General features: G+C 37.1%; 1 protein-coding gene across 2 annotated transcripts in view; it reads left to right on the forward strand.

The window, feature by feature from the left end:
• The window catches only part of Fgf13 (fibroblast growth factor 13), a 228,902-nt gene that overhangs the window by 162,518 nt on the left and 53,896 nt on the right, over window positions 1-12,488 (forward strand). The window contains exons 1-3 of one of the 2 annotated variants that reach the window (XM_015498028.2): window positions 1-439; window positions 2,354-2,464; window positions 8,433-8,536. In XM_015498028.2, coding sequence (XP_015353514.1) covers window positions 253-439; window positions 2,354-2,464; window positions 8,433-8,536 — 402 coding nt within the window. In that variant the 5' untranslated portion in view covers window positions 1-252. The remainder of the gene's footprint in view (window positions 440-2,353; window positions 2,465-8,432; window positions 8,537-12,488) is intronic. The other variant, XM_048797017.1, reaches the window with a different exon arrangement.

Here is a 12,488-nt window from a genome sequence, read left to right on the forward strand (position 1 = left end):
GGCTGTGGCGTCGGCTCGGACCCGGGCAGCCAGCAGCCCGCGCGGGAGCCGGACCACCGCCAGAGGAGCTCGGACGGCATGCTGAGCCCCCTCCTCGGCTGAAGCCCGAGTGCAAAGAAGCCCGGGCAAGCGCAGGCTAAGGAGACCAAGGCGGCGAAGCGCGAGACAGCAGGAGAGCAGCGGAGGAGAAGGAGGAGGAGGCGAACCCGGAGAGGGGCAGCAAAAGAAGTGGTGGTGGTGGGCGTCGTGGCCATGGCGGCGGCTATCGCCAGCTCGCTGATCCGTCAGAAGAGACAAGCCCGTGAGCGCGAGAAATCCAACGCCTGCAAGTGTGTCAGCAGCCCCAGCAAAGGCAAGACCAGCTGCGACAAAAACAAGTTAAACGTCTTTTCCCGGGTCAAACTCTTCGGCTCCAAGAAGAGGCGCAGAAGAAGACCAGGTCGGAAGGGGCTTTAGGAATTTTCGGGTTTTTTCCCCCTGTACTTTATGAGTGTGGAGGGGTTTAGGGGGCGGGCATGGAAGCGTAGGTGAGTTGTCTGTAGCCCATATTGTGTTGGTTAGACTACCTAGCCCGTGTGCGTGCAAGGCAAGGCGATTGCTTTCTTGCCTCCTTCGTAACAGTAAAGCGCTTGCTGCATTGCAACTGCCCTGGGACAGGCGCAAAGCCTGGGGGCATACCCTGCCCAGGAGGCACGCCATCAGCTTCAGACGTGTCGCACATGTGTGTGCATGCCTGGTGGGCACTGGGAAGGCGTGACCCAGACATGGCTATCGTGTGTGTGTGTGTGTGTGTGTGGCGTTGAAATTGCAGAAGTGGAGCTGGGCAGACACCATTGCCTGCTCCCCTTGGAAAACCCAGGGAATCCCTCTCTTCCTTGATCTCTGCCTGTCAGACCCTTTCCCTACACCTTCCGTCCCCAAGGGATGTGGGCTTCCGCTGTCCAGGCATTCCATTTCTTTGATTACTTTTATGCTTTTCGGGACAGACTTGTGGTGCAGCTTTCAAATGTTTGCGGGAGGAGAGGTAGGGTTTCTAGAACCTTGCGGCAAAGAGCTTAGTAATAGCTAGTAAAACTGTGGTTACTAGCTATTAAAATGCAAGATTGAAGAGGGAGTTTAAAGTCATGGCTAGCTAGATTGTGGGTCCTTTTGAACCATTTCAGTGGTAAGAGTAGCACGATATTCTGGTGACAGGATAATTCAGATAGCTCTAGGTGTCAGGTTGCGTCAAGGTAGACCTTCAGGGGAACAAGCAGTTTGTCATTCTTAACTGAATGTTTTGCAGTATTTTCTTACCTTTTACTAGGTAAATATTACAGCAAATCAGACTTACTGATCAATCTATTATTTCTTTATGTATTCTACACACCCCTGGATGGAAATGCAGGCATACATCTTCTGTTTGCACAAAGTTTGTAAAGCATTAGCTGTAAATTAGGCTTGTTTTAAAGAGGCTTAAGCGGTTGCGAAGTATGATTATGTGGCTGGAATAATCACATAAATATTTCAGCGCAGGTGTCTGTATTCAATAAAAGCAAATTTTGGATAACATGGCTGTTATTGGTAAATTAGTCTCTTGATTAATCTATGGTAATTCATAATTGAAAATCATTTTAATTAATAACCCATGTTTTGGGTAGTCATATTTCTGATATTAAATCTGAAAATAAGTATGAACTAATTTTCTTTCCTCCCCATTAACAACAACAACAAAAAAACTTGCTCTTCTCACATCCGTTTTCCTTAACAGTAATTAATATGATAGGGCATGATGCTGGTTGTTTTATCTCCCCCTCTTTGTTTTGTAGGGAAGCCTCATTTTTCTAACTACAGATCCTTTGATGGGTTCAAGGTTATTTTTGCTTTTTTAACATTCTTAGAATAGAGGGGATTATTTATTCAAATTATGGTAATTCTGAAGGAAACCTTTGCTAGTGGGTTTTTGGCCCTTGGTTGGCAAACAACTCTAAATCATCCTTATACTTTTTTTCCTTGCACATGAAAGGCAGCACATTGTTAAAAAGGCAGAATGTACCATTTGCCAACCCATTCGAATGTTCAATCAGAGTAAGTCAAAGGACAAGGTTTGAGACACTGTGAATGCTGTCAGAAGCTTTAGGGCTTTACCAATGTTCCAACACTCTGAGGTAGAAATGAAATATTTCTTCAGTGGAGAAGCATAGAGATTTAGTCTGAAACTTGTAATTTGTTTTCTTCTTCTAGAGGATTCTTTAAACATGTCATTCAACCTTTTGCACTAGAATTTGTAACTAAGATTAGAATTTCAAATGGAGTCTTTTCAACTACATACGCACAATCCATCAATTGATTCAAATCATTGTTCTCTTTGCAGAGCCTCAGCTTAAGGGTATAGTTACCAAACTATACAGCCGACAAGGCTACCACTTGCAGCTGCAGGCAGATGGAACCATTGATGGCACCAAAGACGAGGACAGCACTTACAGTAAGTGACCACTAAATAAATAATATAATATGCCAGCATATTGTTGACTTTGTGTTCTTTTTATTTACTTTTTCAGCAAAGAACCCTCGCTAAATCCTTAGGTGAATGTAAAATATGATCATACCATATAATCCTGTTTACACAGGTTCACCTACAGGAAGTCGAACATGAAAATATCTAAAATAGTGAACTTGAGCAAATAATGTTGACACCATCTGAAGAATGATCAAATGTCATCTCCATGGTACTCTAGATAGATTTATGGCTGTCCTTTAGATTTTATTACTTTTTTCCCCACAGAAAATTGACTCACCCACACACGGATCCTGAAATAGCATGTTATCTCTACTCTTAAGAACTGGTCTTATCCCAAGAGGCAGGAGTGGTTTCATACCATGAGAATTCATCATTTCAAGCTTTCACTCCTGCTCCCCCCTTCACACACACAGTGATAGACCTGAGATTAATTGGGACCTTAATGTGGAGAGACCTCCACAGGTGGGTGAAGGATTTTTTTAGTACTTTATTTTTAAAAAAAATTAGTTGTAGATGGACACAATACCTTTATTGATTTTTTTTTAATGTGGTGCTGAGTATTGAACCCAGTGCCTCACACATGCTAGGTGAGTGCTCTACCACCGAGCCACAACCCCAGCTCTAGTGCTTTATTTTTAACTATGGTTGAGGGGCTGGGGCTGTGGCTCAGCGGTAGAGCACTCGCCTAGCAAGTGTGAGGCCCTGGGTTTGATCCTCAGCACCACATAAAAATAAATAAATAAAATAAAGGAATTGTGTCCAACTACAACTAAAAAATATTTTAAAAAAAGAATTAACCATGGTTGAAATAAAGCCCAAACTGGAGAACATAGTGGTGAACCCAAAAGGAAACACATCAAAAATAACAGCCATTTCATTTATAATTATTGGAAAAAGGTAATCTCAAGATGTTATATAACCTTGGATCACCGATATTTGATTTATTTAGAATAATAAAAACATAAACACAAAGTGCAACCTTCTCTTCCATATGATAACTGGTGTTTTCTTATAGTTTACAGATTTCTGCAGATCTATGGAATGCTGCATACAGCTAAAACACTTGGTTCTCACAATTCATGCTCTGTTCCTCAATTTGTTTTGAATTTCCCTCAGACATAGATAATTTCCAGAAATATTCCCATTGTTGGCTGAGAAAACATCCAAGCAAAGAAGGCCTTGTTCTTAAGGAATACTCTGCAGCTTTTGAAGAATTTGTGTGGCTGTAGACAGCAAAGCTATAGACAGCAAAGCCTAGACAGGGGTCTTTTAGGAATGCTTCCCGGGCTGATGGGAAAGCCATGACCTCAAGAGGAAGTCACTTTTAATTACCCTTGAAGTCAGTTCTGTTGGTTCTTGGGATAAAGAATCTCCATTGCATATGGCTCTTCCCTGTTTTGCAAAGTGCTCTCTGTGTTGTGATATTAAAGTTTTATAATGAATCTTAGTTTCAGTTTTATGCATACTCTTCTATTTAAAGCAATTAGTTAAGTGTAACTGGAGGCCTTTATTATTATCAAATAACAGACATTAGCACTGTAATAAACGATTCCCCAAAATTACGTGTACAGATTAGTATTTGGGTAAGAAATAAAGGCTTATAAGCTGCTCTGTTTTCCAGAGTGCCTCAAGAAAATGGATCTGTTGGGCATTATTAAAGGGAAGCTCGTGATTAGCTACCAATGAGCCCTTCTCAGTCAAGTTTTCTCCCATCTATGTTTAATGTCTTCTCCAGGCCCAAATCAGAAGAAATATTTTGGATCCAGTGTTCACATGCATTTCCTGAAAAGGAATTTTTTTAAAAAAATAGATGATTCATTATGCTGTCTCTTACTAACAGCCTTTATGCCAAACTCATCAAGATCACACTCTATGTAAGCTTTTTAGGAGATCCATGCCACATGTGCTCACACACACACACAGACAAATCAGGCTCCGATTCTTACTATGGATCTTTAAATCACATAGTGGGTTTTACTCTTCTATCCCTACATATGCATAGCTCCAGCCTTTGGTTTTCTTATAACTCTTGACTGGTAAGTGTGGCATTTCCATATACTAATGATATTGGAAGGCTTTTAGATAACATAGCTTGATAACGAGAATCTGTTTTTAGTCAGATTAAAGCAAAAACAGGTAAGTCAGCAAAGGTAAGTATTAATATCTCTAATATGATGCATACTGATGGAAGTTATCTCAAAGGAAATAGTACTTCAGTGAGACTTGATTGTAGCCTTAATGCTAAGTAACCAGAAGCTAGAAAGCTAATTTAGCTTCCCCGGTGAGAATATCACGCAGTATAAACCATCGTGAAACAAGAGTATTTAATGACTGAAGTGATCTGTCACAATGGAAATCTTGCCATCCGAATTGACTTCCTTTTCTTCTAAATCCAAGCAATTTTCCTGGCATTATTTTTTTTTAATTTATACCATATATTGAACCCAGAGGCACTCAAACTCTGAGCTACATCCCCAGCCCTTTTTATTTATTTATTTATTTTTGACACAGGGTCTTGCTAAGTTGCTAAGGCTGTCTTGAACTCATGATCCTCCTGTTGAAGCCTCCTGAGCCTCTGAGATTACAGGCCTGCCTGGCACTAATTTTTAACTAATTATTTAAATGAGTGGAACAAGAATACAAGTTGTTTTGCTTCAACTACCACTCATTTATAGTGTATTTCCTTAATATGTATTCTGGTATTACATTTATATTTTTCTTTTCCTAATTTTCTTTTTTATCATGATTTTCTCATTTAGTTCAATTTAATTGATTTTATATTTTTTAAATTCTGATATGGGAAGCAAGATCATGATAAAACAAATCATTTAATGTTTACCCAGACATATTCAATCCTAAAACATGTTTGATATTATTCATTCAAGCCTACCTTATGTAGATTTATTACAATGGTAAATGTCAGTCCAAGGAAATTTCATCATGAACAAATCAGCCATTATAAATTATGAATTTTCCCCTGAAAAGGAAAAGATGATAAGCATTTCATGACTATGACACAATGAAGGCTATTTTTAAAGGATAGTTTGCCCTTTCTCTTCAAACCTGCTATAGCGTTACCAGCTCAGTGTGTCGTGTCTTTGTGTCTTTCCAATCTACATTAAAATATGCATTTATTAATTACCGTCTTTTGAGAAATGGACTTTAACTCAATCAATAAAGAAGCATGGTTTTACTGCTATCTTCTACAAACACTAAGTGCCAACTAGGTGCACAGCTCCGAGAAAATGATACCTTCAGGGTAGAATGTGTTTTTGTGTAGATACAACATAGAACAAATAAGAACCAAGGAAGCTTCTATTTATTAAAAACTTCTACAAAACTTTAGCTAAAATGGAAAAAAAATGATTTTAGACCTTTAATAAATGTGTCTTAGATACACAAATGAAATCAATTCCTTTCTTCTCAAATTTAGAATATTTTCATCCTGACCAAAAAAAATCTTAAGTCTATGATGAAGTACTTCAGATTTAGAGAAACCAAGGCATATAGAAAGGTAGTGATCTTGTCCAAGCTTACGCCTACTGTAACTTCTTTGCATTTTTATCTGGAAAGCCTTTCCCTTTAAACACATTTGAAGCCAACTCAGGTTATGATCTATTTTGAATGTCTAAGTAAAGAAAAATATTGGATTAGTATGAGCAGGACTCACTCTAGCATTTGCTGTTCAAAAATTTTTTTTTGAGTACTGGGTTTTTTTTTTTTTTTTTTTGGAAAAAGACAGACTTCATAAAAATATATAGTACATAGTGAAATTTTTATTTTCTACCACACAGTTAGTCCCATTTTTCAGGTAGGATTGCTGATGCTGTTTGCTTCTCTTTCCCCTACAGTTGTCTGGTGTTTTAAGTTTAAGCATTTTTATTAAATTTTTATTTTTTAGTTGTAGTTGGACACGATATATTTATCTTATTTATTTTTATGTGGTGCTGAGGATCCAACCCAGGGCCTCACACGTGCTAGGCGAGTGCTCTACCACAGAGCCCCAGCCCCAGCCCAAGTTTAAACATTTTATTGCTCATTAAAGCCCAAATCAGAGGGTTGTGGAACAAGTCAAACATCAAGTCAATCTCAATTTCTCTTTCCATTTCCCTCTTTTTCCCCAACTCTGCTATTTCAAGCTGCATTGAGAGAATTTAAAAAGGTTGAGAATTTTATCAAATATGATGTTATTGAAATAATTCTGAATTTCATTTATAGTTCTACATTATCAATTACTACCTCCAAATGCATTTTCAGACATATTCTGGTATTACAGATGTCAAGCAGTATATAGTGTTTAAAGCTTCCAAACCAAACCTATATAAATGCTTTTATTCACTTTTTTTACATCAAAAAAATTTAAAGTATGGGCTTTTATATTATGGAATTGTGATCTATTACTTTACCAAAATATATTGTGTTTTCACCATACAGTTTGCTATCAATCCACAAATGTGTATTGAACACCTTGCTGTGAGCAAGGCATGGTCAATAGAGATATGACGTGTAGATGACAGTCCCGAAGATATCAGACTTCTTGCCTGTGCATTGCTTTGTTGACTATAACATGAGATCCTGGCTTGCAATCTGTGCAATTACTTTCCTTTACCTCACATAACAGAAGGGCACAGCTTTTAATGTGATGAGCATTGAATAAAGTGCCATCAGTGGCATGTGGTAGGAACACTTGTATTTTGAACTGTACAATATGTCCTAGCTCCTCTTTGGTAACACCCTGGTTTTAAGAGAAAGATACACTGTAGGCTCACCAAGGAATACTTAGTTCCTCATTAATATTTTTCATCCATATTACCCCACCTACTGCAGCAGAATATATATGCACAGAGAAAAGTGTTTCCCCCCAAAAAACCTGCTCTTACCCATGAACTGAATTCTTTACATTCTTGTTCACAAAAATAACAGGCTGATTTATCATCCTTGAGAAAATTACAAAACAAGGCAAAAATCATCAACATTAGTCTATGACTCCTGAGCGAAAGGTGCATAGGCTATTTTCAAAAGATGTGTGTGGCAAGCACTACGTTTTAAAAATGTACTGTTTTATTTTTATTCACAGTGTGGGAGGGAGTAGACAGCTGGTAGTGGGAGGACACCCACTGGTTGTCTCTAGTGAGTGGTGTGTGGTTGTGAGGAGAGCCTGGGTGTAAGTTTCACGCAAGCAGACCTTCAGGTGGGGGCAATGAAGGCCTCATTGGCACCACTCAGCTGCCCACTTGCAACTCTTTTGCAGAAAAAAAATAAAATAATAAAATACACCTCTCTCAAATTCATTATTTTTATTCCTGTAACCTTTGCTCTTAGAGACTAAAAGCTAGGAACCCTCTCAACTCTATCTTGGAAAATGTCAGTTCTTTAAGAAATAACTACTCTGGGAATATAGGACTGCAAGATGACTTTTTCACAAGACCTAAATTATTTTGGGGTTTTTGCATTGAAAATCATACAGATAATTTAGATGAGGGCATTGGACTAGTATTTAAAAATCTAAGAATCTCTCCCTGACTGGTAGATATTAACTGTGCCTGTGCAGATTTCAGTAACTATCTGGGAGAGCAGTTTGAAATCTCACTTTGTGGAGGATGACACTGTTTAGTATACAGACCAATTCCTAGAACTAGATCATGTTCCCCAGAAGCGTCAAGATTCTCCACCTCCAATAGTGTAAACCCCATAGAATTGGGACAAAAGTCTTCTATTTCCCCTTTTATCTGAGAATGTATAGTTATACTCCCTGTTAAGTGACTATACCCATAAATCAAGCATACAGAAAGAAAAAATGACCATCTGTATCTAATTATCTATCTTCACCAAGCTCACACTACTTATGGAGAATAAAGTAGTTCTGCTAGAAATATTAAAAGCTATGGAATCCAGAATATTAATGTTGTTTTCACATTCTTTTAAATTTCAGCTCTGTTTAACCTCATCCCTGTGGGTCTTCGAGTGGTGGCTATTCAAGGAGTTCAAACCAAGCTGTATTTGGCAATGAACAGTGAGGGATACTTATACACCTCGGTAAGCCTCTGATTGTGCATGTTTTGGCTATTCTAGTTTTCACCTGATATGAAAGAAAATATGTGTGTGTGTTAGTTTTCTGTGACTGTGGCAAAATACCTGAGAAAAACAACATTAGAAGGAAAGATTTACTTTGGCTCATGGCTTCAGAGGTTTCAGTCCATGTTTTTTTTTTTTTTTTTTGGTCTCTGTAGTTTCTATGCCTTTGATAAGGCAAACATGTTAGGGAGGATGTGGCAGAACAAAGCTGCTCATTTCATTGGGGCCAGAAAGCAGAGGGGGGCAGTGGGCAGACAGACAGACACTGGGGATAAGCCATAGTCCTCAAGGTCACACGCCCAAGGATCTACCTCTTCCCACTAAGCACCAACTCCTAAGTTTCTACCATCTTCCAGTAGTTTGTTAAACTATGAAATTATCAATGGGTTAATCATTTTGGAACCCTGATTCAATCACCTTCCAAAGACAAAATCTCTGAATACTGCCATCATGGGGACCAAGCTACATGAGCTTTTGGGGAACACTTTCAGGTCCAAATCATAATAATGTGCAGATTTCTGTGGTGAGAAGAATCATGTTCTTGATGGAAATACATAATTGGAAGGATAAATTAGTTTCCTGTGAAAATCATATCTCTTATTGATTAACCAATGTGAAGCTAACATGTTTAGAATAAATTAAAGATTTACTGGAAAGTTGTACATACAGTGCCATTGGAATGTCATGGGCTATGGGAATAAATGATCTCTCTTGCTTTGCTGCTTTGGAAAAGAAAGCCATTTCTTAATGCAGTTAAGCATATTTATCCATTTTTACTCCTAAAATAATTAATGATATATCTCCCTCAGATGAACTTTAGGACACAAAGACCAGTTCTAGAAATACTTCTAGAGTTTTGTTAACTGTTCAACTAGTACATGATGGCTATCTGCCTATACTTACTTTCAATTTTGTAAATTTTTATTTCAATTATACAAATTTGTGGGGTATAATATGATAATTGAATATATGCATACAATGTGTAATGGTATAATCAGATAATGAACATTTCCATTTCCTTAATAATTCAAATTGTTCTGATTAACACTCAATTACTGTATATATTTATAGAGTATGGTGTACTATTTCAATGCATGTATATAATATGTACCTATCAAAGCAGGATAATTTGTATTTGTATCTCAGACATAATTTTGTGTTTGGAGCCTTTGAGTTCCTCTCTTCTTATTCATAAAACATACATTTTAAGTACCATTTTCTGTCAAGCACAATTCAACCTCTCCTTACATACAAATTCTTGCTTGACTTTTTCTTACAAGTTTGGAGTGAAAGATGTAAAAAATGGAATTTTTTAAAGGTGAATTTAATATATAGTCTACAATTCAATCAGGAACATGAGGCCAATTAAGCTTTTTGACAAATGTTTGACATTTAAATATGAAGCAAAACTTGTACAAAAGTTAGGATTTCATTCATATCAGTAGATCTATTTTCAGATACAGGAGACCATTTAATATGTGAATTATTTTGTCTTTATTTTCAATTCTTATATTTTAATAAAAGGAGGGGGTATTTAAGAGGGAAAAATTTGTTTGTCAAACTTCCCACCAGTTTGCCCTAAAGGAAATTATTATTATGACTATAGAAATCTATTTCTAAAACAGCAGGTAAAACACTTACCTGCAATCACTTTTGTTCTCTTCTGTTCCCTGAATTTATTTCCAAGCCAGGCACATAGAAAGGTTCTTGGAAGACATGGTAGAAACCAGAGGCCAGGATAGGAAAGAGGGGAGAAAAGAGTTAGTCCACAAAGGGCTTATTTATTTGATTAACCCAAGTGGTCCTTTTCATGCTATGAAAAAGATTTTGATAAGAAAGATAATTATCAGCTTCAAATTCTGGTCTCTATCTGCTTTCCTATATCCATCTTCTCATTACTTAATGAATACAGGGATTTTATTCCTCTTACTAAATGAAAGATTTGAAAGTATTGTAAACTTCATGAAATCTGTCACTTTCTTAATATAGTGCTATTAAAATAAATGATAGGAAAAGGAATTTATTTTTTTAGATTTGTACATTGAGGTAAGATAATTTTTAATGAAGGATTTTCAGTAGCCTCCCTTAGATCAACAGGACCAGAGGCAAAGGTAGGTTTCTAATAAAAGAACGCTTTCAAAAACTTATATGCTTCTGCAATCTGTACAATCAGAAAAATGAGAAATTATACCCCAATGATTCAAATGTGTGAATTGCCAAGATCATTGTAATGTCATGTGTAGCTAATAAAATAAATAAATAAATAAACTTATATGCAGGCACAGGAAGGAAATGGAACATAATGGACAGTAAGAAGGCAAATGCCAGATGGCATAGGAAATAATTACTGGTAAAGCATTCAGAATTTCACTGGGATGTAGTCCCCATTATGGTGCTGTGATGAGAAGGACAGAGTAAAAACAGATCTTGCAATGGTATAATTTTTCTAAACTCACATTTGGGAAATAATATTTAAGAGTGGGGAAATCACTTACATTATGCCATATGTGAGGTTCCCCCACTCAAGGAAATGAGAGCATTCAGTATTAAGTTTAGGGATCTGATATTGGAAATGTATTGTCTACCATTCAAATTTACCATTATTCCAACAAACTTGTAAATGCCAATGTGAGCTCATTTCTTAAAACACGCTTCCCAGCTGATGGGTATGTTAATGCACATCTGTAAGCCCAGTAATTCAGGAGACTGATCAGGAATAATGAGAGTTCAAGATCAATCTCAGCAACTTAGCAAGACCCTCAGCAACTTAGTGAGACCTGTCCCAAAATAAAAAACTAAAAAGGACAGGGGATGTAGCTCAGTAGTAAAGTGTTCCTTGGGTCAATCCTCAGTACCAAATGAAAGAAAGAAAGAAGGAAGGAAAAAAAAGAAGATAGACAGTCTGGGTTCCCAGAGGAATCAACACTGTAGATTTGTGAGTTTCCTTTTTATAATGTACAGGATATTAGCAAAATGTCAAACATTCTGTATATATTCCCTATTTAGGAAAAGAAGCAGTAAGTAAGCATTTCCTATAAAGGAAAACAAACTGTTTTTATTAAGAAGGAAATATGCCTGGTTGATGATTCAGAAATTCATATAGGAAGAAAATATTCAAATTATTCTACCCAAGAAAGAAATCCAAATCTTCTCCATGACAAATGTTACCATTGCTCCCATGACTTGTGATTGATTATGGCTTAGAGTCCCTATACCATGTTGATCACCATCCTCTGTGGATATTTCATTTTCTTGTCATCTTATTTAAAATGTGAAACCCAAAGTCTATTAAGATACAGTTCTATCCTAATGACTTCAGCAACTACATGGCCAGCACCAAAAAGCCCAGGGAAATGTCATGCTTCATCAAGAAGTAAAGGCAACCAAATGTAAAGGATCACTCTTCCCTTGCATAAAACCATGGCACTTCTTTTTTTTAACATTTATTTTTTAGTTGTAGTTGGACACAATACCTTTATTTATTTATTTATTTATTTATTTATTTATTTATTTAATCTGGTGCTGAGGATCAAGCCCAGGGCCTCACACATGCAAGGTGAGCACTCTACCGCTGAGCCATAACCCCAGCCCAAATCATGGCAATTCTATTACAGATAATACCATGTTCAGTTTTGTTATCTGCCTTTTAGCAAAGAGATAATAGGACAGGGCAGTGACTAAGAAGAAAGCAAAAATAGTGAAGGAAGCAAGGGGCTACTGATGAGGGTAAGTAGAATAATGCTGTTAGGAAGTTATTGCAGATAATCTTGGTGAGAAATGACTGTGTTCCTGAAGTGAAAATGACTAAAAGGAAACTGATTGCTCGAGATTTTTATTAAGAAGGAAATATGCCTGGTTGATGATTCAGAAATTCATATAGGAAGAAAATATTCAAATTATTCTACCCAAGAAA

The sequence above is a fragment of the Marmota marmota genome, unplaced genomic scaffold, assembly GCF_001458135.2.
Source record: "Marmota marmota marmota unplaced genomic scaffold, marMar, whole genome shotgun sequence".
Taxonomy (NCBI): domain Eukaryota; kingdom Metazoa; phylum Chordata; class Mammalia; order Rodentia; family Sciuridae; genus Marmota; species Marmota marmota.